Below are 27,899 nucleotides of genomic sequence, written 5' to 3'. Positions count from 1 at the left end.
CTTAAAGAAGGGGAAGCAGAAGGTTACCAACATGGGAAAAATCCACAGTGTGGTCCAACAAAAGGACGAGAGTCCAGGGGACTTCCTTGAACGACTTATGGAAGCATTCAGGAGGCACAGCCCGATAAATCCCGAGGACCCTAAGAACCTCCCAACCGTGGTTATGAGTTTTGTTAGCCAGTCGGCACCGGATATACGAAGAAAGCTACAGAGAACAGAGGGGTTCGAAGGGATGAGCCTCAGCCAACTGAAAGCTATAGCTGATCGCGTGTTCGGATATCGCGACCAGGAGGAAAAGGTGGAGGCCCGGAAGGAATCGACCAGACGGATGCGGGAGAAGGCAGATGTGTTGGCCACGGTGCTGGAAGAACGAATGAGGTCTAGACCAAAGGGGAGGGGCAGGAGAACAAGAGGAACGCGGTCCCCCATAGGGCGTAACCAGTGTGCAAATTGCCGACAAGAAGGACACTGGTGGGCTGATTGTCCAGAGGAGATACGGGACAACCCGAGAGAAGAGGAATCATGGGACCGGCAGAGAGAGGAGGAGACCGGCGACCGCACGGGGGCCCCTAGGCGAGGCCGTGGAAGGGGCCGAAGAGAGAGAGGACGGGATGACCGGAGGGAATGGCAAATGGCTGTGGACGCTACCCGAGACAGCACAGCATGAAGAAACCGGGAGGGCAGAGTCCCCACTGACCCTCTGGTGGAAATTCGGGTGGGGACAGAATCTATGAAGGCCTTACTAGACACGGGGGCCCAGCGATCTGTTATCACCACTGCCATAGCCCCAGCCACGAAAGAAACTATACCAATTGTGGGAGCCTCCGGGAAATCCCTTGCGGCCCCCCTCCTCAAAGAGCGCCAAGTCCAGATCGGAGGGACGATGGTGTCCCATCAGTTCATACACATCCCTGGATGCCCGGTCCCCTTGATTGGTCGAGACCTACTCTGTAAACTCCAGGCCACCTTGAAGTTCAAGACTACGGGTGAAGTGGAAGCTCGCTTTGAAGATCGGCCAGTGACACTTATCTGTCCAGTAAGAGAAGAATGGAGACTACACGTTCCCCCAACTGTAGGACCCGGCGACTGCCGTTACGACCAGAACACCCCTTTCGCCCAGCAGAGGCGAGCCATAATGGATGAAGTGCCTGATGTATGGGCAGAATTGAACCCCGGCGGACTGGCCGTTAACGCTATCCCCATCTGGATTGAGCTCAAACCAAATGCTCAAGTTGTCAACCAAGGACAATACCACATCCCCTATGCAGCCCGGCATAGTATGCACACACATTTACAGAAACTCCTTCAACAGGGAGTCCTTAAACCAATCAGATCCGCATGGAACACCCCATTGTTGCCCGTTAAGAAGCCAGGAACATCCGAGTACAGACCCGTCCAGGACCTGAGAAAGTCAACAACCAGGTAGCCGACATAGTTTGCCCTCGTACCAAACCCATACTCCATCCTAGCCCAAGTGCCATCTCAGACCAAGTGGTACAGTGTCATTGATTTGAAGGACGCCTTCTTTTCCATCCCTCTTGCTGTCGACAGCCAAAAGTTGTTTGCCTTCACGTGGGAAGACTTGCAGACGGGAACCAAGCAGCAATATACATGGACCCGTCTTCCCCAGGGTTCAAGAACTCGCCTACCCTCTTCGGCGACCAACTCGCCCAGGACCTGAAGACGTATCAGGACGAGTATGGGCCGGTCGTCCAATACGTGGATGACCTGTTGGTGGCCCGTGAAACGTACACGGACTGTGCAGAAGCTACCCTTTACCTCTTGAAGACCCTGGAAGCCCAGGGGTACCGGGCCAGTCGCAAGAAGGCACAGATATGCGAGATCGAAGTCGAGTATCTGGGGTTTCGCCTCCGAGAAGGAACCCGAAGGCTCGGTATCCCCCGAACCCAAGCTATCCGCAACCAACCCACTCCTGCAAACAAGAAGGAATTACGGGCACTCCTCGGAGCCGCTGGATATTGCCGCATTTGGATCATCAATTTTGCTGTCCTGACCCAAGACTTGTACGCCAAACTGAAAGGACCTGAACTCGAGGGCCAAGATCTCCGGTGGGAGAAAAGCGAACTGAAAGCTCTTCAGGACCTTAAGGATGCCCTTGCAGCCCCACCAGCGCTCGGACTGCCAGACGTGACTAAGCCGTTCCACTTGTTCATCGACGAGAAGAAGGGATTGGCACTTGGAGTCCTTACCCAACTGGTCGGTACCTGGCAACGCCCTGTAGCATACCTCTCCAAGAGCATGGACAACGTGGCACGAGGATGGCCGGGCTGCCTACGAAGCATTGCGGCTGCTTGTCTCCTGATACACGAGGCCAATAAACTCACGTTCGGCCAAACACTTTTTGTGACCACACCCCACACCATCCGCGGCCTACTCGAGAGCCACGGACACAGATGGATGACCAACTCCCGATTGGTCAAATACCAAGCCCTCCTGTGCGAAAATCCGGAGGTGCGGATCCTGGACACGACCAACCTCAATCCTGCCACCCTCCTTCCGGCCCCTGAACCACCACTCCACGACTGTGAAGAGGTAATGGCCACTGTGCACTCGAGCAGACCTGACCTGAAGGATCAACCCTGGCAAGGGGGCATCACCCTTTTTACCGATGGAAGCAGCCAGGTGATAGAGGGAATTCGAAGAGCTGGCTATGCGGTGGTGTCTGAGGACCATGTGATCGAGGCTATGGCTCTGACACCCGGAACATCAGCCCAGAAAGCGGAGCTGATCGCCCTCACCAGAGCCCTCCTGTGGGCTGAAGGAAAAGTTGTCAACATTTACACCGACTCCAAATACGCTTTCCTCACCCTCCAGGTGCACGGAGCCTTGTACAAGGAGAGGGGATTTCTGACAGCTGAAGGGAAAGGACTTGCAAATGCCGCTGAGATCTGCCAATTACTCGAGTCGGTATGGAAGCCGAAGAGGTGGCTGTGATGCACTGCAGGGCCCACACTGGAAGAACGGACCCTATCGCCCGGGGAAATCAGCGGGCAGACGACGCTGCAAAAAGGGCAAGTCAGCTCCCCTACTCCTCTCACCCTTCTGACCCCGTACTCGTTGTCCAGCTCCCTACGGAGACCCCTATTTACACCCCCCAAGAAACGGACATGGGCCCAACAAGAGGGTCTACAGTCACGCAATGGCTGGTGGATACTACAGGATGGGCGCATATGGATACCCGAAGCCTTGGCCTGGACGGTGGCCAAGGAGGCTCACGACCGCACCCACCTGGGAAGGGACGCCCTGGGGCGCTTACTTGAGAAGACCTACTACATCAACAAACTATCCCTGTGGACCAAAAACGCTTCCAGCCGATGCGCGACTTGTGCCCGGAACAACCCTCGAACGGGGCCCGGCCCTATGCCAGGACATGTTCTCCGAGGCACCAGCCCTTTCCACGTGTGCCAGATTGACTTCACACACATGCCCCCGGCGCGCGGCTACAAAGCTATCCCTCGTCGCCGTGTGTACCTACACCGGATGGATTGAAGCCCAGCCCACTAGAACGGAAATGGCTAAAGAAGTTACCTCCCTACTGCTTCATCAAATCCTACCCAGATACGGCCTCCCCAAGCAAATAAACTCTGACAACGGCCCCGCCTTCGCTAGTGAAGTAACACAACAGCTCAGTACCAGACTGGGCCTCGATTGGAAGTTGCATTGTGCCTGGAGACCCCAAAGCAGTGGAGTAGTGGAGAGGGCTAACCGATCCCTGAAGAACCAGCTAGCCAAGCTATGCCAAGAAGCAAAAGCCAAATGGCCCGACCTGCTTCCACTGGCCTTGCTGCATCTTAGGTGTACCCCCAAGGCTACCGGCCTTACTCCTACGAGATGATGTATGCTAGGCCACCACCACTACCTCCTTTCCCGACTCCTTGCAGATACAGGGTGAGAGTTCCTTAGTGAAACAGATGAGAGCCTTACACCAGGTAGTGCAAGACATCCAGCAGTACACTGAAAGAGTAGCTCCCTTGGTCCTCACCAATCCTACGCACAGGTTCAGGGTGGGAGACGAGGTCTGGGTAAAAGAGTGGGAGGAATCTGACTGCCTAAAGCCCAAATGGAAGGGGCCCTCCCTTGTTCTCCTAACGACCTCAACCGCTGTTAAAATTGCAGGAAGCCCAGTGTGGATACATTGGACCCGACTGAAACCTGCTGCTCCCACTAGCAGCACCCTGAAGCGTTGGACTGCGCACCAACATCCTGACGCTCCATTACGGCTGACTCTAAGAAAGACGTGAACCACCAGATTCATGCCTGCCCAGCAACAGGAACTCAGTTTCTGGACCCACTGCGTTTTGGCTCTCTCTTTATCGCAGCCTTCATCGTGGGCCTCATTATCTTCTTGCTGCAAAAGCTCGGATACCTCCCACCACATATATAATGCTGACCATCTTCCTTCTCCTGTGTGCAGTTCCGAGCTATCCTGCCACCCTGAGCCTGAATTGCACTGAATGTTTGCGCCTCGTGCGCCACCGTATAGAGGGAGGATATCACCTAGTCACTACCCTCATCCACCAGACGCAGCCCCCGGAAGGCGATTGCCAGCTTCCTCCCGACTTGTGCCCTCATCACTCCGAATGGCCTCCAACAGTTCCACAGATGCCTCCAAGGAAATCTCACTATCTGCCACAGCCCTACCAAACCAAGATACTACAATGTCACCCTCAGCGTAGGACTCCCTGCGTATGTGGCCGGACCTCCGGGAGTCGAGGGAGATGGCATTCTGTATTACATTAATTCTACTCGTATCCTTGTCGGTGGCATCCAAACTGTAGCAACCCTCACCTTCGACGTCTGTGCCGCCATGGACAAGCACCCTTGGTCTCGCAAGTGTGGTAGCCAGAGTTGGCGAGAGGCATACGTTAAGGACCACAAGTATGTCTGCCCCTTCAGTCCAGACATGAGATGCTGCTCCCCGTGGGTGTGGCTCCCATGCGCCGGCGACACTCGAGCCTCGGGCTGGGACCGAGTATTGCTTATACGGGAGGAGATATGCCGGATGCGCCGGCCTGGGCGAATTTCGTCGAGGTTCTGGTAACTATGTGTCCCTAGACTGGCCCATCCGAGGACACGACATGCCCTGGAGAGGAACGTGGGGCCTCGGCATTGACGGCGGAGGAATGGATCCGTTGACATATATTACCATATATCAGAGTCTCGAAACTAAGCCTCCTACGCACTATCAGACTACTGTCGTTGGCTACCAGACGTATTCGATGAGATCGCCCGTGCTGAACACACTGAGACTAAATTTCCCCATTTCCCCAGAAGCCCGGAATATGTTTCTCAACTTGGCGGAAAACATCGCCCTCTCCCTCGGAATTGCCAACTGTTTCGTCTGTGGAGGCACCGACATGGGTGAACAATGGCCCTGGGAAGCGAGAGAGATCCGACAACACACATGGGATGCACTCAACACCACTAACATTACCTTTCCCCAACGGCTGAAGCCGTACGAATGGGCCCTGAGAACAAATATCATAGGTACCCTCTGCGCTAGTCGAGCGCCATCGAAGCGTTACTCTGTACCAGTGGGAGACTCTGCTTGTACGGGGGTTCTCCAGTATAATGGCAGCCGGACGACCTGGTGGCAAACGGACAACCTGCCCGCCCCGGAGCCTATCTGGACAGAACCCACCTTGAACACGACATGGACATACGGAGGGAACGCCTCCCTCAAGTGGGTAGCCCCGGCGGGCTACTACTATATCTGCGGACGCAGGGCCTATGAACAACTCCCGACCCGCTGGTACGGTACCTGTCTCTTGGGCACGGTCCGACCTAGTTTTTTCCTTCTGCCATACAAGTCGGCGAAAACTTTGGGTATCCCCCTATACGTGGTAAAGGGGCCTGATAACCCTGCCCGACGAAAACGGTCTTTCCCAATCATCAAGCCCAAAGTCCAGATTGGAGACTGGAAGGACAACGAGTGGCCGCCTGAACGTATCATTCACTACTATGGACCGGCCACATGGGCTGAAGATGGTACATACGGGTACCGCACCCCTATCTACATGCTGATCGCATTATTCGCCTACAGGCCGTACTCGAAATCCTTACTAACGATTCGGCCCTGGCCCTCAATATCCTAGCTCGACAGAACACTAAGCTCATTACCGCCGCTACCAAAAACGCTTGGCTCTTGACTACCTCTTAGCCCAGGAGGGCGGGGTGTGTGGCAAGTTTAACCTCAGTAATTGCTGCTTACAGATTGATGACAGAGCATGTCATCAGGGAAATAACTGACCGGATGGTCAAACTAGCCCACGTCCCGTCCAGATCTGGAACAGTGCGTGGGATTGGACTTCCTCCCTCACCAGCTGGCTCCCAACCTCCGGGAGCCTGCAAGGCCTCCTCGTCATGGGTGGCCTGTTCTTGCTGTCTTGCCTATTAATACCTTGTCTCTCCCCTTAGTTTTCAGGTGTCTCCGCTCCACCATGGAAAGCATCGCTGATCGCCGTGCTGCTGCCCAGCTTATGGCTCTCCAGATGTACTCCCCCATTCCCCAGTCTGATGAAGCTGACGATGAAGCACCTTGTGGCTGATGTGCACTTTGAACCCCCTGAGTCACTCAATGGGCCATCCCCTTGTGTCAGCATAAGACCGGATACAAAGGGGGGGGGATTCCACTAGGGGCCCTCCGTCTCAACCCCGGCGAAGCAACCAACGGCTGCGCAAGGGCTTAGGGCTCGCTTGTTGCCTCCCTCGCTAACTATCCTTGTCCTTTCTTTCCTTTTCAGGGTTTCATGGAGGTGATACTCTCCACCAGAATGGATGTTCAAGTATCAAAAGGGGGGAATGAAGGAGTGGAACGCCGGGTACTACCCGAATACTACTGAGCAACAGGACAACCTCATGTTTTGTGCCTACTGATGGACTTTTACTTATGCACTCTACCTCTGCTTTTGGCTGTTTAGCCACACCTTATTACCTGCACTGGACATTTGTGCCTTATCCAGTTTTACTGTTTACTAATGAAAGAAGTTGCTGTTTACTAATGAAAACACAGAATGCAGGGCTATTAGACATATAGCTTGTAACAGTAGTTAGCAAGGCCTATACAAGACCAGCTTGCCTGTAGCAACGCCATCTGAATAGACGACCTTGGAGGGTGCTGACACCCCCTGCATTCCTGAGCCGAACCTTATCTCCTGTGCTAGAAAGGAGCATGGTGTGTGTGTGAAGAATAAGCTGCTAAGTTTCGTTTTTCTTGCCAGTATCATTTCAGTGTTATGACGTGTGTACGTACTGGGACTACAATTTTGTACTGTAAGAACTACAAATGTTTACTGCGCATGACAGTTGTGACTGTAAGGGGCCAAATGCGCAGGCCCAGTAGGGAAGTATAAATGTAAGCGTCAGATGATTTATGACACAACAGTGTCCCGAGGCTACTCGGTGCTGTTCACTTGCTAGCAATAAAGTTGCCTTGTTTGGAACCAAAATTTGCCTTTCGTCTCCTGATGTTCCCACCTGTTTCAGGGGTTGTATTGCATTAACAGATAGCAAACTTAAAGGGACCTCCCTGCCAACATAACTGAGGAAAACTGTTGTACAAAAGCCTCTGTAATGACAATGTATGAACTGTTTGCATTGTAACCACACTGTACTGCCTGTATAAGATCAAACAGCCTATAGTGGACAGTCTGATTTACTGCTGTTTTAGGTTTTTTAAAACAAAAGGATACTTTTGTGCTCATAGGCCGCCCGGTATAAGAGGCTTGGGGAGGCTAAGCCTCCCCAGCCGCAGCGGATGGTTGGATCAGCTGTTTTTCTGTGAGTCGGAGCCCGAGAGTAGACCAGTCCTGAGGTCTGACTTGTATTCTTGCAGACAGTGCTGCCGCCATTGGCGTCGACTCTGTGGGTGCTGGGGGGTGCTCGAGCACCCCCAATATTGCACCCACCGGAAGTCACGACTCTGTCTACCCCCCCTCTTCCTCCCTCCCTCCGGCGCAGCATTCAGCCTTTTCTGTCCAGCTGTAGCAATGTATACACGCTGCCGTCGGCCTCTGCCCCAGAAGCCTTCTCTTCAAGTTCCTGTTCCCGCATAGGTGGGAACAGAACTTGAAGAGAAGGCTTCCGGGGCAGACCGAAGGCAGCGTGTATACGTTGCTACCGCTGCCAGGAGCACAGAAAGGCTGAAGACTGCTGCGCCGGAGGGAGGGAGGAAGAGAGGGGGTAAACGGAGTCACGATCGCCATTTGGGGGGGCTTGCACGATCCTGGACCTCGCAGGGGGCGGGGGGTAGCAGAGGGAAGATAGATGGGATTGGGAGGGGTGGGGAGCAGAGGGAAGGAGCAGGAGATGGATGGGACTGCGAGGGGTTGGGGAGCAGAGGGAAGGAGCAGAAGATGGATGGTACTGGGAGGGTGGGGAGCAGAGGGAAGGAGCAGGAGATGGATGGGACTGGGAGGGTGGGGAGCAGAGGGAAGGAGCAGGAGATGGATGGGACTGGGAGAGGTCAGGCACAGCAGAGGGAAGGAGCAGAAGATGGATGGGACGGAGGGATGGTGAGCAGAGGGAAGGAACAGAAGATGGATGGGACTGGGAGAGGTCAGGCATAGCAGAGAGAAGGAGCAGGAGATGGATGGGACTGTGAGGGGTGGGGAGCAGAGGGAAGGAGCAGAAGATGGATGGGACTGTGAGGGGTGGGGAGCAGAGGGAAGGAGCAGGAGATGGATGGGACTGGGAGGGGTGGGGAGCAGAGGGAAGGAGCAGGAGATGAATGGGACTGGGAGAGGTCAGGCACAGCAGAAGGAAGGAGCAGAAGATGGTTGGGACTGGGAGGGATGGTGAGCAGAAGGAAGGAGCAGAAGATGGTCAAAGCCAGTAGGTAGATGGATACTAAGGACTAAAGAATGAGAGAAAAGTGTGTGGGTGTGTATGTGGGGGGGGGGGGGGGGGGGGATGTAAAATGAAAGATCAGTGCCAGACAGATGCAGAGAAGGACAGTAAGAAGACAAGAGAAGGCGAAGAAATGGAAAAGTCAACCTGGAAAAGAATTTAGGAGAATATTGATACATAGAAGTAGAAAGGAGACTGGGACCAGACCAACTAGAAAAATAGAATGCTCAGACAACAAGGTAGAAAAGAAAACATTCTTTGTATTTAATGTTTTTTAAGGGACTAATGTTAGTCGGACCTCACGCCTAGGATGATGTAAAATAAACTGGACCCTGGGTAAGCCTGATGGTAGTAGTCGTGACGACTCTCCAGGAACCAGTTCCCAGGAATGATAAGCAGACAACAATCACTACCTCGTCTCTTGCTTCAGAAGCAAGAGAGAAATGGAAACTAATTACAAATTTTCCCTTTGAGAGCACAAACCACCAACTCACCATCTCCCGCCCTCCCGCCAAAGCAGTGAAGTCTCCCGCTGAGATGTCATCGGCCACCACCGCCTCCGCTGCTGCTTCTTCTCCCAATGCAGCAGCGGCAGAACAAAACAAAAAGGAAACGCGCAGAAGCCACAGCACTGCCTTCAGGCATGTGCTGTCAGTTCTGCCAGTCCTCGTGACTCAAGTTGACATCAGCGGGGGCAGAGGGCCGACAGCGCATGCCTGAAGGCGGCTGCGGCCCCACGTTTGCTTTTTTTTTTTGTCGTGGACTTGGTTGGCTGGTTGCTGCACAGAGCACAGGCTGCATCGTGGTGGAGGGAAAACCGTAGGGATCGAATGAAAAGTTGAAGCCAATTGATCTCTGTTTCTCCTTCAACAAAGTAAGCAAAATTCTAAACCTCTGAGCTGCTGCATCCATGGTTGTCATTTTTTATATTGTTTGATAGCATTTTAAAAAAAAAATTTATCTCACTTATATTTTCAAAAATGCTGGCTTGTGCAGTATACAGATGTACTCAGAGGAAGTATAATAAGGGAATAACTTTTCATAGGTAGAGTAGTAATTTGTTAGAAAGTGTAATCAGTGTATCATTTGGAGGAGCTGGTTATAGGGACACCCTAGCACTGTTATATTGGTGCAGAGATTTTTTTCTCTCAAGGTAAACGGCCTCTAAAACAGGACATCATGTTATGAGAATCAGGGTGCTCAACATTCAGAGTTTCTATTTATTTACTTATTTATATAATTTATATCCCATAATGAACATGAATTGGTTTGAAACCTGGAGCACTTAAAATCTTTTTTTTCCTATGTCTACATCAAAAGAAATTCAAGCTGACACAAGGAAGAGTGGGCGGAGCCAAGACAGAATGGCGTGCCTGGGGCTGTACTAAAAGTCTCCTCTGAAAAAAATCAGGACCCCTTGGCAGCTCTACATAACTGAGGAAAAAAGTAACAGATAAGAACTAGGTGTTATACAAATGCCTATATAACGACAAGTGGTGAACTGCTTGCTTTGTAACTGCCTGTGTAAGATCAAACAGCCTATAGCCCCCCCCCCCCCCAACTCTTGCCTTGGATTCTCCTTTAGTAAAACCAGCAGCCAGAACCTAGCTTCTCTCTCTCATCTCTCTCTCTTTTTTGCTGTTCACATGAGTACACAATACTGTGGAAACCACGCCCCCCCCCCCCCATACTTCCTGCTATTGACATGTATAGGCCTGTTTATGTATATTCTGCAAAGAGTTGTGTAGATGTCTGTTCAAATGCCAGTGTTCGCTGTTAATGATGGCATAACTGTGAACAAAGCAGTCACCCACCTGTATTTCATCATCCTTTAGAGCGTGCCTGATTTTTATGTGTTCTGTAGTACTTTTTTCCTCAGACATTTCCCCACTGTACAAACTTTCAGATTTTAGGTGCCCGTAGTTTACGCTAGCTACACAGATCCACTTTCCCTCCCTCTCCTCTATCTGGCTACTTCATGAAAAAAACATTGAGTTGTGATGCTGTGATGATAGTTCTTTTGACACTGGGGTCAGCATTACATGCATCAACAGATAACATAGGTGCATTCAAGCTATCTGCTGAGACATGTCACATGGCATATGTGGTAATTGTTTGCCCAGCTGCAACCTGAACTTTTAGAGAACCCAAAGCCAATCCTTTTTGTAAGCATGCCTGGAGAAATGTTAGGATAAATTCCCACGCTCAGAAAAACCAGCCCTCGAATGTCCAGCACAACCTCGCACGTCTTGGATGTACAGCGTTTCCAAGCCTGAAGTAAAGTAGTAATGACCGAATCAGAATAATCTTTTTGCCTCAGCTGAGCTCTTTCAATGGCAAAGCCATAAGGCCAAAGGGGCATCCTGCATGAGCATAGGACCTTGCTTCAGTAGCTGTGTACCTGCAGTAGACGGAGAGGATCCCCATTCAACAGTCAAATCAAGTCCGTGTGCCAAGACCTCTGCGGCCAATCTGAGGCTATGAGAATTGCTCGATCCTGGTGCAATGCGATCCTTTTCAACATGTGGCCTACCATGGGCCAAGGAGGCAAGACATATAGTAGAGGTGTCTCCAGCCAGGGTTGCAGTACAGCATCGATCCCCATTGAGCCCAATTCTTCCAATAGCTGAAGAAATTGGCAATACAGCATCCCTTTTCGTTTCCAGAAGCAGAGAACCCCATTGGTCCACTATCAGTTGAAATCCTGGCTGGATAGCTCCCAGGTTCAAGGAGCGCCTGTTGAGAATGTCCGCCTCCACATTTCAAGGACCCAGTGATGTGAGCTACCAACAAGTAGAGAAGAATTTTGCCACCTCCACCGCCATCGGACGGCTGCAGGTCCTGCCTTGATGTGGGTCCTGCCTTCTTGTTGATATAAACTGCCGCCATCTCATTGTCAGAGAAATTTTGGACCAGTGCTGTCGCCAGAAAGGGAATGATGTTGCGTAAGGCATTCTGTACTGCCTTGAGCTCCAAGTGAATTATAGATAACGGAGATTCCTGTTCCATCCAGATGGAACTTGTAATGAGCTCCCCAACCTGACTTGGTGGCATCTGTTGTCACCACCATTCATTGTGTTATATATTGGAAAGGGATGAATGGCAACCACCACAGCATACTCCGTCTGGTGATTGCATCCTATAGACACCAATTTCTGATTCATTCTGATTCTTTTGATATTTCTCTTTTCTAATAACTAGACCAAACAGTACTGTAAGACTAAGTAGGTGTGTTTCAAGGCTTGAGGTTGAGATTCACTCTCTAAAAAGTACACACAGGGCCGGGCCAACACGGTAAGCGAGGTAAGCACCGCAGGGGGGGGCGCCGACCTCTGGAGGGCACCACCGCACCATGCTTACCCTCGCTGCAGCTCCCGGACCCCGACAGCAGCCCAAATTGGATATATCATCGTCGGTATTTGTAAGCAGCAGCTGCACGGCTACCCTTCCTTGCATACGTTGCGGAGTACCACTGTGTCCAGTTGCCATGGCAGCCGATTCCAGATTCACTGTAGTCCCAGACAACAAACCCAAGAAGCGGCCGCGCTCTCTCCTCTGACGCAACTTCCTGTTTCCGGTAAGGGAAGGCGGGATGTGCGGAGGGACTGTCTGGGAGAGAGATTGTTGTGTTTATCATAGCGGGGGACGGACGGGGCACCGGAGAACGAAAGCCGCGGTATTGATAGTGGGTGTGAGCGACGTCAGGTATGAGTTTGACTTGGGGGGGGGGGGTGCCATTTCACGGAAGATAGAGATGGCAGCTCACGGGGAGGGGAGGCCGGTCCCCGAATGCGTGTGACTGGGATTATCATCGCAGAACTTGCCAAAGATCAGGTCGGAGGTTGGGATAGGAGGCCACTACCTCACATAGTGTAGCAGAAACAAACCAAGGCAGTGGTGTGAGCAGCTGGTGGTTAAAAAAAAAAAGGCGGCAGGCATTGTAGCACTGTGCAATTTTCCCTTTAACAGGTCATCAGGGATCTTTTACATCTATGGTTGGGAGAGGGTTTTATGTTTGTTTGTTTTTTAAACATAGTCAAGTACTTGGTCCCTTTAAACTTATCCCCAAAAGCAATAGATCACAGGTTAATATGCCAGACTCCTTACAAAGGTGTAGTTAACTTTCACACAATAATGTGGCATGCCAGTGTCAGCAGAAGCTGAAGCTGAGTTTTATATTTACAAAAAAAGGAGCTACAATGCAGCTCATTATTTTTACTGCCAAGTTAGGCTTGATTTTTTGGCACTAAAGGCTATGGCAACACATCTTAGTAAATGCAGGCCTTAATCTTGCCTTTATCAGTTTAGGAAGCTTCTAAAGTAAAAGGTTTAAAAAAACCAACAACAACCCTCTACAAATTTCTTTATATTGCCCTCCTGAAGGAATTAATTTAGAACCTGTGGTTGTAAATAACATTGATTCTTTCTAGTACTGGTGAACTAAATGTCAGGACCACTTGTGGGATTATAAAGAATGGAATGATCTAGTGGTGATATTAGGATGTTGAGCAAATCATTTACATAGTAGCATAGTAAATGACAGCAAATAAAGGCTAGCACGGTCCATTCCAGTCTTCCCAGAAAGGCAGCTAGCATTGTACCTGTGACTCCATGTAGGTTACCCACTTTGTCTTAGAGTTCTGATGCCTGGCACAGTCTACCACCCTTATGCTTTTTTTATTTAAGTGTGAAAAGTTATTACGTTGTACTGTGAGTGAAAATGCTTTTATTCTACCTTCATGCCATACAGGGAACATCTGTGTTTATAGCTCACAAAATTCAGTGTCATCTTCGCTGTGTTGTTTACTGCAGTAAAGTAGCACAATACAAATAGATAAAGCACCCAATGCCAAAGAATTGAAATCACATAATCAAGGATTCCTTGGTGTAGTAGAAATCACCTATTGTGGGGTTGGAAGGGTAGAGGGTGGTGGTTGGGTTATTATAGCTGCTCATTTTTGGCAATAAATTAGAATTTACACACATAACTCAATAAGCGTATTCCGTAATGCAGGGGCGTATCTGAACTGCGGCGGTAGGGGGGGCCAGGGCCAGAGAGGGGGGGCACATTATAGCCCCCCCCCCCCCGCCGCCGCCGCCATTGCCGATCCCCCTCCCCCCAGCCGCTGCCATTGCTAACCCTCCCCCTCCGTTGCTCGCCTACCTTCGCTGGCGGGGGACCCCAACCCCCGCCAGCCGAGGTCCGCATCCTCCTGCCGCTGCCGGCTGCCTTTGGTCCTTTCATTCTTCCATTGAAGCTGGCGCCGACGAAAAAGTTTCTTTTGAATCTGACGTCGCTGCACGTTGCACGTTGTACGTGCAGGACGTCAGACTCAGAAACAATTTCTGAGTCTGACGTCCTGCACGTACAACGTGCAGCGACGTCAGACTCAAAGAAACTTTCGTCGGCGCCAGCTTCAATGGAAGAATTAAAGGACCAAAGGCAGCCGGCAGCGGCAGGAGGACGCGGACCCTCGGCTGGCGGGGGTTGGGGTCCCCCGCCAGCGAAGGTAGGCGAGCAACGGAGGGGGAGGGTTGGCAGCGGTAGGGGGGTCCAGGGCGAAATCTGCGGGGGCCCAGGCCCCTGAGGCCCCACGCAGATACGCCCCTGCCGTAATGAACTGCGCCTAAATTCTAAAGCACTTGTCATTCACTTTTTATGGTAATGGGCTGAAAAAGGGGGCAGGGTGGGAGAAGAGAGAAAGGAGATGCCACACGGGGGGGGGGGGGGGAACTGATAGTCTGCAGGGGGGCGTCAGAGACCCTAGGCACGGCCCTGAGTACACATGATAAGTATGCATTTCTGTTTGTGTTGATAGGTGCACAGAAAAAAAAAAGTTAGTGTATAGTCAACATTATTATACATTAGCTTTGGGATCTCCTCAATTTTCTTTTTCAGTTCTCTCTGTAGCAACAAGAGGCAAATGTGATTTTATTTTTGAAAGAAATACAATTTTGTTGAAGCTGGATATCAAAATCACAACTTAGATTCTTCCCTTTACTGCGGTCGCCTCTCTGATGTAACTTCCTGTTTCATCAGAGGCCGAGGCAGCCGCAGTAAAGGGAAGAGATGGGTGCTGGCAGCAGGGCAGCATATGGAAATTGCTGCTGCTGCCGGGTTTACAACATGACGAAACAGGTAAACACTGTGAATGGGGGGGGGGGGCACAGCATCTCGGACTGGGGGGGCACGGCATCTTAGCTCTGCCTCAGGCAGCATCTTGCCTTGGGCCGACACTGCCTGTATAAAAGCATTTTTTCTGTCTCATTACAGCCTCTTGGGCTGCTGGTTTTACTAGCCCCTGTATTCTAGAATTCATAGACCGGGATATGGCTCTCTGTGTGTGAGGGGGTTTTCCTGCCTGTGTGAACGGATCTCAAAACAGCTTGGCTTTTGTCTATATGTACCCTTTAAAGCAAAGAGGAGAAGGAGGAGGAATGTCATCCTTTTGTTTTAAATCCTAAAATAGCTGTCATTCAGCAATCAGTCTGTCGTTCTTAAAAAAAGATGATCCAGCTTAAAATAAGCACAAGGCATCTTTTTCAAAGAAAAATAATTTAAAAAAAAGAAAACAAAATGCCTTTTTTTCTTTCCTGTGAGAAAGAAGATTAAGCTGCGCATGTTCCTCCATGGCTGTAGGGGGTGGTGTCGGTGTGTCTTTTATCATCACTTCTCATCATTGACCCCATCCAAGATGGCGGCTAGTAGTAGAAACAGGAAGTGATGTGATGTATACAGTAGTAGCCGCCATCTTAGAAAAAGAGACGTGGCTATGATGTCACTTCCTGTGATTTCACCAAAGGGGTGGGGTTTGAGGTAGGGTTATATGAAAGGGGTGAGGTTTGGTTTATGGATATGCAAATAAGGTGGGACGAGGGGCATGGCTATGCAAAGGATGTGACTTGGGTGGGGTCAAAACTTCATATCCAGTGACTTCATCCAAGGAGGTGGGGAGTGGGTGGGGTGTGGACATGGTGTGGTATCGCTTCGGTATGTCCTCACTTCTGATTGGCTGAGAATGCGGAAGTGGGCATGTCTTTTGACAAATGCAGGTGAGATACACTACTCACACTCCAAAGATGTGAAAGAAACAGTACATACCAACCTCTGTGACAGTTTCAGATGTTTTGGCCAGTCCTATTACAGCAGCAAGCAGGTCCCTGGAGTGGCCTAGTGGGCAGTGCGGTGCACTGTAACGAACGGGACCCCAGGCCCATATCCCACCTCTACTGTTCACTTGTGTTAGAAAGTGTGACCCATCCAAAACCCACCAAAAACCTATTGTACCCACATATAGGCGACACCTGCAGCCATAAGGGCTTTGATTATTGTAATGGTCTACAGTTGGGTACAGTAGGTTTTTGGTGGGTTTTGGAAGGCTCACCATTCAATATAAGAAGGTATTGGTGAGATGTGTACCTGGGACTTTTTATGTGAAGTCCACTGCAGTACCCCTAGGGTGACCCACTGCTCTGTTGAGATGTTCGTGTGGCCAGTCTACCAAGAATTATAACAAATACAAGGTTATAATTTTTTCAAAAATGATCCAAAAAGAGAGACAAACTCAAAAACATATAGCAAATGGCCATTTTCAAAACAAAAGTTGGACATTCTTCAAGTTTGAAAATGGCCATGATCAGTACTGGATTTTTGGATATTTTCCATAAAATGTCCAAAATCGGATTTAGATGTCATACTGAAAATGCCCCTCCAAGTAAAATATATTAATATTTAACTTTTACCTTTGTAGCCTCACATCTTGTAGGAAATTTAGGTCACTAGCATCAGCGTTATCGAGAAGAGAAAAGACAAAAATTACTTCTTTCTGGAACTGATTTTAAAACAACTGAAACAGCATCACTAGCTCCCCACTCATTTACATCAAATTGTTACTCCTTGAAGAGGTATTAAATATATTCGGGACAAAAAAGGTTAAATGTTTCCGAAGATCCTCGGCTAGGAGGAATGCAGACCAAATTGTTAGTGAATCAAACATGAAAGTAAGATTCTAAAGATTGATGTTCTTATCCGTCTGAAACAAATGACCTGACTTTTAACATCTCTGAAATCAAATCAAACTAGGTCTTATATACCGCTAAAATTCCCTATCAGGGTTCATTGCAGTTTACATCATTTAAGTTACATAGCATACAACAGTACAACAGAGTATCAATGGAGACTGAGAAGTCTTAGTCAGTGGTTGAGAATGTGTCATGGGAGTCCTGGAGTTGGCAGTCATGTGGCAGACTTAGGGAACAGGAAGGTTTTTAACTTCTTCCGATCTGACGAAGAAGGGCAACCTTCGAAAGCTAATCAAGAAAAGTATTAAGTTATGTCCAATAAAAAAGGTATCATCTTATTTTCTTTTCCATGTTTTATTTGTTTGATTTCTATTGATAACTTCTTCCTAAAGCTGAGGTAGTTGCAGTCAGACATAATCACAACGGGAAAGGAGTTCCATAGGGAGGTCCTTAAAACAGGGAAGAGTGAGCTAAAAATTCTTCAAAATCTAATTTCCTTGTGTGGCAGAGAGGACAGGAGCATTTGTTCCTAAAGTCTCTTGGAGCGGATCAGACACAGTGTTGATACATTAATTAATTGACTGGATGTGAAAACATATAGAATATGAAAAATGGTACAAGCTGCTTTGAACTTAATTGTTTCAGTCAAGGGGAGCCTGTGCAGGTTTACTAAGAATGATGAAACACTGGTTTATCTACTTAGTTTGAGTAGAGATGTGGTAGCCATGTTAGTCCACTTTTAACGGTAATCAATAGAAATAGAATAAAATAAAACATAGAAAAGAAACTAAGATGATACCTTTTTTATTGGACTAACAATACATTTTTGATTAGCTTTCGAAGGTAGCCCTTCTTCGTCAGATCAGAATAAGCAAATGTTCATAAATAACAGTATATATAAGAGAAACATCAAAGCATTTCAGTGACAGTCTAACAGGACGAGGTAGGGGTGGGTTAGGTGTGAGACTGGGACGGCCAGGTGGATGAGGGACAGGGAGATATGCATTATTTATTTATTTGTTACATTTGTACCCCACATTTTCCCACCTATTTGCAGGCTCAATGTGGCTTACATTAGTACCGTAATGGCGTTCGCCAAGTTGGTTGATAACAAATACAAGGTTATAATGTGGTCGCAAGAAGTAGGTGTGTATCAGGCAACATAAAGGTCGAAGGGAGCGATGATTGTATATTGTCCAGTACAATCATTGGTTATGATGTGTTGCTGGGTGTGGGGATTTATGGTGGATTGGTGGGGTAGGCCTTTTTGAAGAGGTTGGTTTTTAGTGATTTCCTGAAGTTCAGATGGTCTTGGATTGTTTTCACAGCTTTTGTGAGTCCGTTCCATAGTTATGCGCTTATGAATGAGAAGCAGGTTGCGTAGGTTGTTTTGTATTTAAGTCTTTGCAATTTGGGTAATGTAGGTTTAGGTATGATCATGATAATCTGATTGTTTCTGGTTGGTAGATCTATGAGATCTATCATGTATCCTGGGACTATGCCGTACATAATTTTGTGGACCAAAGTGCAGATTTTGAAGATGATCCTTTCTTTGATTGGGAGCCAGTGCAGCTTTTCTTGGAGGGGTTTAGCACTTTCGAAATGTGTTTTACCAAATATCAGCCTGGTTGCTGTGTTTTGGGCGGTCTGGAGTTTTATTCTGAGTTGTTCTTTGCATCCCGTGTAGATTCCTTTGCAGTAATCTGCATGGTTTAGGACCATTGATTGTATTAGGTTTCGAAAACTTTCTCTAGGGAAGAAAGGTTTTAATCATTTAAGTTTCCACATTGAATAGAACATTTTCTTTATTATGGAGTTTACTTGGCTCTCAAGGGTAAGGTTACAGTGGATTGTGACTCTGAGTATTTTTAGGCTGTCTGAGATATGGAGGGTGTGTCCTGGAGTGTTTATGGTTGTGGGTTTGTACTTGTTATGTTAAGATGAGATGGTGAGGCAGTGTGTTTTTTCAGTGTTCTGTTTCAGTTGGAATGAATTTGCCCAAGAGTCCATGATGTTCAGGCCGTCATTGATTTCGTTGGTTATTTCTGTTAAGTCATGTCTGAAGGGAATGTAGATTGTAATGTCATCTGCATAGATGAACGGGTTGAGGCCTTGATTGGATAGGGACTTTGCCAGTAGGATCACCATTATATTGAAGAGTATTGGTGATAATAAGTACATAAGTACATAAGTAATGCCACACTGGGAAAAGACCAAGGGTCCATTGAGCCCAGCATCCTGTCCACGACAGTGGCCAATCCAGGCCAAGGGCACCTGGAAAGCTTCCCAAACGTACAAACATTCTATACATGTTATTCCTGGAATTGTGGATTTTTCCCAAGTCCATTTAGTAGTGGTTTATGGACTTGTCCTTTAGGAAACCATCTAACCCCTTTTTAAACTCTGCCAAGCTAACTGCCTTCACCACGTTCTCCAGCAATGAATTCCAGAGTTTAATTATGCGTTGGGTGAAGAAACGTTTTTTGTGATTTGTTTTAAATTTACTATACTGTAGTTTCATCGCATGCCCCCTAGTCCTAGTATTTTTGGAAAGCGTGAACAGACGCTTCACATCCACCTGTTCCACTCCACTCATTATTTTATATGCCTCTATCATGTCTCCCCTCAGCCGTCTCTTCTCCAAACTGAAAAGCCCTAGCCTCCTTAGTCTTTCTTCATAGGGAAGTCGTCCCATCCCCGCTATCATTTTAGTCGCCCTTCGTTGCACCTTTTCCAATTCTACTATATCTTTCTTGAGATGCAGCGACCAGAATTGAACACAATACTCAAGGTGCTGTCACACCATGGAGCGATACAACGGCATTATAACATCCTCATACCTGTTTTCCATACCTTTCCTAATAATACCCAACATTCTATTAGCTTTCCTAGCCGCAGCAGCACACTGAGCAAAAGGTTTCAGTTTATTATCGACGACGACACCTAGATCCCTTTCTTGGTCCATAACTCCTAACGTGGAACCTTGCATACCATAGCTATAATTTGGGTTCTTTTTTCCCACATGCATCACCTTGCACTTGCTCACATTAAACGTCATCTGCCATTTAGCCGCCCAGTCTCCCAGTCTCGTAAGGTCCTTCTGTAATTTTTCACAATCCTGTCGCGAGTTAACGACTTTGAATAACTTTGTGTCATCAGCAAATTTAATTACCTCGCTAGTTACTCCCATCTCTAAATCATTTATAAATATATTAAAAAGCAGTGGTCCTAGCACAGACCCCTGAGGAACCCCACTAACTACCCTTCTCCATTGTGAGTACTGCCCATTTAATCCCAATCTCTGTTTCCTATCCTTCAGCCAGTTTTTAATCCACAATAGGACATTTCCTCCTATCCCATGACCCTCCAATTTCCTCTGTAGCCTTTCATGAGGTACCTTGTCAAATGCCTTTAGAAAATCCAGATACACAATATCAACCGGCTCCCCTTTGTCCACATGTTTGTTTACTCCTTCAAAGAATTGAAGTAAATTGGTCAGGCAAGATTTCCCCACACAAAAGCCGTGCTGACTTGGTCTCAGTAATCCATGTCCTTGGATGTGCTCTTTAATTTTGTTTTTAATAATAGCCTCTACCATTTTCCCCGGCACCGACGTCAGACTCACCGGTCTATAATTTCCCGGATCTCCCCTGGAACCTTTTTTGAAAATTTGCATTACATTGGCCACCCTCCAATCTTCCGGTACCACTCTCGATTTTAAGGATAAATTGCATATCACTAACAGTAGCTCCGCAAGCTCATTTTTCAGTTCTATCAGTACTCTAGGATGAATACCATCCGGTCCAGGAGATTTGTTACTCTTCAGTTTGCTGAACTGCCCCATTACGTCCTCCAGGTTTACCGTGAAGTCAGTAAGTTTCTCCGACTCGTCCGCTTGAAATACCATTTCCGACACCGGTATCCCACCCAAATCTTCCTCGGTGAAGACCGAAGCAAAGAATTCATTCAATCTCTCCACTACGTCTTTGTCTTCCTTGATTGCCCCTTTTACCCCTCGGTCATCCAGCGGCCCAACCGATTCTTTTGCCGGCTTCCTGCTTTTAATATACCGAAAATGTTTTTACTATGTTTATTTGTCCTCTAATGCTATCTTTTTTCGTAATCCCACTTGGCCTTCTTTATCTGCGCCTTGCATTTGCTTTGACACTCCTTATGCTTCTTCTTGTTATTTTCAGACGGTTCCTTCTTCCATTTTCTGAAGGTGTTTCTTTTAGTCCTAATAGCTTCCTTCACCTCACTTTTCAACACTGGCTGTCTTTTGGACTTCCGTCTTTCTTTTCTAATTTGCAGAATATGTTTGGCCTGGGCCTTCAGGATGGTATTTTTGAACAGTGTCCATGCCTGTTGTACAGTTTTTACCCGCTCAGTTGCCCTCCTAAGTTTTTTTTTCACTATTCTTCTCATTTTATCATAGTCTCCTTTTTTTAAAGTTAAAGTATTTGACTTCCTGTGTATTGTTACTTCAATGTTGATATCAAAATGATCATATTATGATCACTGTTATCAAGCGGGCCCCTGTACCATAACGTCCCTCACCAGATCATGCGCTCCACTAAGGACCAAGTCTAGAATTTTTCCTTCTCTCGTCGGCTCCTGCACCAGCTGCTCCATAAAGCTGTACCTCTCTAGCATGTACAGATGTTACATTTACCCAGTCTATATTTGGATAATTGAAGTCAACCCATTATTATCACATAAATGGTGATCCTTGAGGTACTCCGCAGGCTGCTTTCCACGGTGGTGATATGTTTGAGTTTGATTTTACTGGTATGTTCTGGTGGTTAGAAAGCCCTTGATCCAGTTAAGTAACATACATAGTAACATAGTAGGTGACAGCAGAAAAAGACCTGTACGGTCCATCCAGTCTGCCCAACAAGATAAACTCATATGTGCTGCTTTATATGTATACCTGACCTTGATTACATTTCCATCAATCCCAAAGTGGCCGAGGAGTCTTAGTAGTATATTGTGGTCTACCATGTCGAATGCACTCGACATGTCGAATTGGAGGAGGAGTATGCTTTTACCTGTGGCTATTTCCTGCTTGAATTTCGCCAGGAGAGTGACTAGGACGGTTTCAGTGCTATGGTGGGGGCGAAATCCTGATTGTGAGTCGTGTAGTATGGAAAACTTGTCCAAGTATTCCGTGAGCTGTTTGGTCACCAAACTTTCCATCAATTTGACTACTAGTGGGATAGACACAACTGGGCGGTAATTGGTGAGGTCGTTTGTATTTTTCTTAGTGTCTTTTGGTATTGGGGTGAGTAGGATATTACCATATTTCTTGGGGAAGAGACCTTGTTGTAGCATGAAGTTTAGGTGGGATGTGAGGTCTGCTATGAAGCCGGCCGGGGGCGGATTTAACTAGGTGACTGGGACATATATCCAGTTTGCAGTGGGTGTTGGCGAACCTACGAGTCATTTGTGTAACTGATTCAGTGGTGAGGAGGGTAAATGTTGACCAGATACGGTCAGCTGGGTATCCACCAGGGATTAGGTCCAGGTCGTTGATGAATTTTTCGATGTCGGTGTTGTGCTGAGGAAGTGTGCTGCGTAATTTTATTATTTTTTCATTAAAGTAATTAGCATGGTGATAAGAGGCTGCTTTGTCACCCTCTTATCACCATGCATATCTCCCTGTCCCTCATCCACCCAGCCCTCCCTCTTATCACCATGCATATCTCCCTGTCCCTCATCCACCCGGCCCTCCCTGTCTCTCATCCAACCCACCCCACCTTCATCCTGTTAGACTGTCACTGAAATGCTTTGATGTTTCACTTATATATACTGTTATTTATCAACATTTGCTGATTTCTGACCTGACGAAGAAGGGCTACCTTAGAAGTTATAAAAAAATGTATTACGTTAGTTCAATAAAAAAGGTATCATCTTATTTTCTTTTCATGTTTTATTTATTCTGTTTCTATTGAATACTTCTATTTAGTTTGAAAATCATTCATACTGCAGTATTCTGTATTATCTGCAGATTCTTGAGGTGATGAGACTTAATGCCCCAAAACAGGTGCAGTAGTCAAAATGTGGCAGGATCAGCATTTGGACCAACAGATTGAACGCTTTCTGTTCAAAGTAAGATCATGCTAGTCGTAGCTCTCTCATTTTAAATATTTATTTATTTGGATTTTGCTCACACCTTTTCAGTAATAGCTCAAAGTAAGTTACATTCAGGTACACTGAGTAAAATAAGGACAGTGAGGCATCCAGCACTCTAGCTTCCAGTTCTATTGCAAACGGTCTATCGCTGTACAGTGCTATTGTGGAAGAGACGTCTACCCCTGGGTTATGGAACCAAGACAATGAGTTTGGGATCAATATTCAGCTGGTGGCACTCAGTGGTTTGCTGACCACCGCCAGCGTCACGCCTGGAAATTCAGTGTTGGGCCATGTCCGGGCTTCGGCATTGAATTTTTGGGTTTCCAAAGTTGGCTACACCATAGCCAGTTAAATGTGTTCAGCACTCAACTGGCTATGGAGCTCCACTTAAAGATAGGACTGACTTTAATGTGGTGATCTTGGCCGGTTAAATACTGAATATCGGCAAATTTTGAGAGAGAGACAATGGGGTTGATATTCAAAGTGATTTAATCAGCCAGAAATGACTCCTGGCCAGTTAAACTGCTTGTTTGGGACTAACCAGTCATTTTCAGCAGCACTTAACTGGTTAATGATGTTGAAAATGACCAGTTAGTGCTTAAAGCAAAGCCGGCTATTTTGAGGGTGTTCCAGGGGTGGAGTTGGCACTTGGCCAGTTAAGTGCCGATATTCAGTATTTAACCGGCCAAGATCACCACATTGAAGTCAGTCCTATCTTTAAGCGGAGCTCCATAGCCAATTGAGTGCAGAATATCATACTTAACTGGCTATGGTGTAGCCGACTTCGGAAACCCAAAAATTCAATGCCGAAGCCCAGACTGTGACTTGGGGGGGGGGGTCTTGATCTGGGGGGCTGGGATGTTTCGGCTGTGACTGGGGGTGTCAGGCCCTGTGTAATTGTATTAGTTATAGGCTCTTGTATACCACCTGTAACCTATTGAAGTGGTGTACAGTCAGGTCCCTCGTGTGCTCACAGTCTGTTTGTACCTGAGGTAGTGAAGCATTAAGTTAGGACCGGCGTTAGGGGGTAGCAAACAGGGCAATTACCCTTGGCCCCCATACCATAGAGGGCCCAAAGTCTGACTTAAGGTGAAGGAGTCATAGCCTGAAGGCCAGCTTTCAGATTTCCTCCCCAGTTTCTGCCCTGGGCCCCTGAATGTCTAACACCAGCCCTGGAATAAGTGACTTGCCTGAGATTGCAAGGACCCACAGTGGGGCTTGAACCTGTTTCTCAGCCCACTGCTTTATGTAGCTTCCTCGTCCCAGAAGGCCCTGCAAGCTCTACTATTACCCGTGGCCGAATACCTCAAGCCTGCAGTTCACCTCTGAGCTCGGAGACAATTAAACTAACCTCGTCTCCAAAGTCCTTGACCATGGAAGGGAAAGAAAACTAACAGGATTTTAAGACCCAGTAACCAGACAGATGGTAAGTACAAGTTACTAGTTGTTTATTTAAACCCAATTTGGGGTATGGAAAAAATGATGGTCTTAACACATTAGGTTCTTTTGTAACATAAAAATACATTTATACATAAACTAATAGCCAGTGGCGTACCAAGGGGGGGCAGTCCGCCCCGGGTGCACGCCGCTGGGGGGTTCCGCGGCGCGCGCCTGCTGCGAGAGTTTGCTAACTTCTCTCGTTCGCTGCAGCTCCCTCTGCCCCTGGGTGTCCGCCCCCCCTAGGAAAGCCACTGCTAATAGCATAATTTTTTTCTTACAGGTGCAGCAGTAGAACAGCATTGAAACCAACAGACAAGTACTAACCAAAGTATCTTATTTGTTCTCTCTCAATCTATAAATTTCCTTTATATTGGGTGTCTCAAGAATCAATTATTTTGAATTACTTTGTCTTTTAGGTGTGAACACCCAGATTCAGTCTCTACAACAGGTAAGTCAGATTAAACTGTGACCTTTCAGTGTCCTTTTGCATAGGAGTGAAGACTTATCTTTGGCCCTTCTTGGAGCTTCTTTGTTTTTCCCCCTTGTAGGCTGGAGCTCAGGATCTTCTCTTTCAGTACAAGAACCTACTGCCTCACCCTTTAAATGAAATCAACAAAAAAACCTTCCTTCCTAACAGCAGGAACAGCACTAGCTAGGATTCAGGGATAACTGTGGCTTGCTAACTAACAAAATAAAGAATAACTGTATAACCTTAAATAGTTTCTCTGTTCTTGTACTGAGTTCCCTAACTAAGGAAGGGCACTCTTCATTGGATCTTGCAATCACACAGCTCTCAGCATCTTTGTCTCTCCAAATTCATGCAATCTTCCACTCTAGTGCACCAGCATGTGAACACACATATTGCAAGCCCAACCTTAAGCTTGGAGACTAGTTTTCCTAGTGGCTTAACTGGGATACTTGCACAAATTTGTTTTACACTATCATGGTCTCTCTACCAGTCTTAACTTGCAAAACTTTTAAACAGCACACAAACAAACAAAAATCAGTTTTAGTTCTTTTTTTCACTGTTCAAATCCAACACTTTTCTCCTCCAGCTCACTTCAACTGCACTCAGAGCTCAAACACCTGCAGAGAAATTCCCTTTCATATACTTAAACAGCACACAGAAAAATCAGTTTTAGAACTTTATTTCTCTGCTCAAATCAGGGGCGTAGCTACGGGTGGGCCTGGGTGGGCCCAGGCCCACCCAATTTCGTCCCAGGCCCGCCCACCCAAGCGCACGCACAATGCAGCAGCAGCCTCCTAGCGTACAGCAGACAGACTGACAGAGACGGCACCCACCCGCTCGCGCTCTGGCTCAGCTGATTCCTGAATCATTCCAGGCCCGATTTCGGCTCAGGCCCGCTCCACCATGCCACTCTGACAGACTGCAGCAGCAGAGGCTGGAGCTGAGCAGCCTAGCGTAAGTGCTACCCCACGTCCGCGGGCACCCGCTCGGCTAAGGGCAGGGAGGGCCGGCTCAGCTGATGATCTCTGGTGCGTCGTGTTCTCTTCTTCCCATCCATCCTATGCGGATGTGGATGTGCGCGGCGGCGGGCGTGCTCATCCGCGGGTGAGTATTTTTGTTTTTTTTCCAGCACTGAGTTAAAAAAAAAATTGCCGGCACAACGCATGGCTGCAGAGCGAGTCAAACACCGCTCCCGCTGTACAGCAGCGTTGAGACAGTGTCAGGTGAGCTGTGTGGCAAGCTAGTGTCCCGTCGATGATTTCTCGCGCAGCTGAGGCACGGGAAGACTCCGTTGGATGCTGAAGGTCTGGTGGCCATTTTGCAATGCGTGTCGGTCGGACACCGCGATTGCAGGCCCGTTCCCTTCTAATTTTTCTCCTGCATAGCTCCCCTCTTTGGCGGCCTATCTTTCAAAGCAGTCAGGCCAGGGGGTTCGGTGCGGCAGTTTTGGGAGTCCAAGGAAGGAGTGTTCTCTCCACTTGCCCTAGCACAGCCTTCAGGGGATCCGGTCCAGAAGCACAGAAAGCGGACCCAGAGTCTCTGGTGCCATTGTCCCCTCGGCCTTCGGAGGGAGGGGTCTTTCAGGCTTCTCTATCCTCACAGGCACAGCTAAAATTGGAAGAGGGAGAACTTATTTGTCCTGTTTGTCTGTCCAAATTAGAATGTAAGCTCTGTTGAGCAGGGACTGTCTCTTCATGTTCAAGTGTACAGCGCTGCGTACATCTAGTAGCGCTATAGAAATGATAAGTAGTAGTAAGTAGTAACTTAATTTTTAAATCTGGGTCAGAATAGAAGTCTGCCGCTCTAGCGCCACTGCTGGGCTACGTGGATGGATGGGGAGGTAGGGGAGGGCTGATATCGGGCCACTGGGATGGATGGGAGGGGGTAGGGAAAGAAGGACTACAGGACAAGGTAAAATTATGTATCATACCTGATAATTTTCTTTCCATTAATCATAGCTGATCAATCCATAGACTGGTGGGTTGTGTCCATCTACCAGCAGGTGGAGATAGAGAGCAAAGCTTTTGCCTCCCTATATGTGGTCATGTGCTGCCGGAAACTCCTCAGTATGTCGATATCAAAGCTCCATCCGCAGGACTCAGCACTTAGAGAATTACACCCACAAAGGGACACTCTGCCCAGCTCACCACCGCCGAAACGGGGGGAGGGGAATTAACCCAGCTCATCCCCACACAAGTGGGGGAGGGGAATCCGTCTAGCTCATCCCTGCTGAGCGGGGGAAGGACACCACACCCGCCGATGCGGGGGGATCTGGCTTATCCTGCAACCGCGGGAGGGGCTGACTGACCCTAACACCGCTGAAGCGGGAGGGGTACAAAGCTGCCCTACAGCCGCACGAAGCGGGAGGGAGCGCCGGCAGAATTTATGTCTCAATCCAGCCCCGTAAAATGGAGGGGAGAGGAATGCAGCAGCTCACTGTAACACAAACTCGTCTCAACTCTTGAAGAATCCAATTGAAAAAACTTGAACACGAAGTCCTCCTGAACAGGAACTGAAGACTAAACTTGAACCTGAAATGCAACCAGAATATAAACAGTACAGATATCTGGGAGGGGCTGTGGATTGATCAGCTATGATTAATGGAAAGAAAATTATCAGGTATGATACATAATTTTACCTTCCATATCATCATGCTGATCAATCCATAGACTGGTGGGATGTACCGAAGCAGTACTCACCCAGGGCGGGACATTGAAATCCCTGACCGCAACACTGAAGCTCCAAACTGGGCCTCCGCCCGAGCAGCCACAGTCAAGCGGTAATGCTTGGAAAAGGTATGGGCCGATGCCCAAGTTGCCGCCTTGCATATCTCTTCCCAGGAGACGGACCCGGCCTCTGCCATCGAGGCCGCCTGAGCTCTAGTGGAGTGAGCCTTCAGCTGAATAGGCGGCACCTTCCCCGCGGTCACATAAGCCGCTGCAATGGCTTCCTTGACCCATCTTGCCAC

The 27,899-nt window shown here is 48.1% G+C and overlaps 1 protein-coding gene across 1 annotated transcript in view; it reads right to left on the bottom strand.

Moving 5' to 3' along the window:
* LOC115473095 (histo-blood group ABO system transferase-like) overlaps positions 1–27,899 on the bottom strand; it is a 189,553-nt gene that overhangs the window by 65,703 nt on the left and 95,951 nt on the right. Inside the window, exon 4 of the mRNA XM_030207747.1 lies at positions 16,612–16,647. Coding sequence (XP_030063607.1) covers positions 16,612–16,647 — 36 coding nt within the window. The remainder of the gene's footprint in view (positions 1–16,611; positions 16,648–27,899) is intronic.

Source organism: Microcaecilia unicolor, chromosome 6, assembly GCF_901765095.1.
Source record: "Microcaecilia unicolor chromosome 6, aMicUni1.1, whole genome shotgun sequence".
NCBI classification, from domain to species: Eukaryota; Metazoa; Chordata; class Amphibia; order Gymnophiona; family Siphonopidae; genus Microcaecilia; species Microcaecilia unicolor.
Note: the sequence above shows the minus strand (reverse complement) of the source record. Positions and strands in the feature narration are given on the sequence as shown.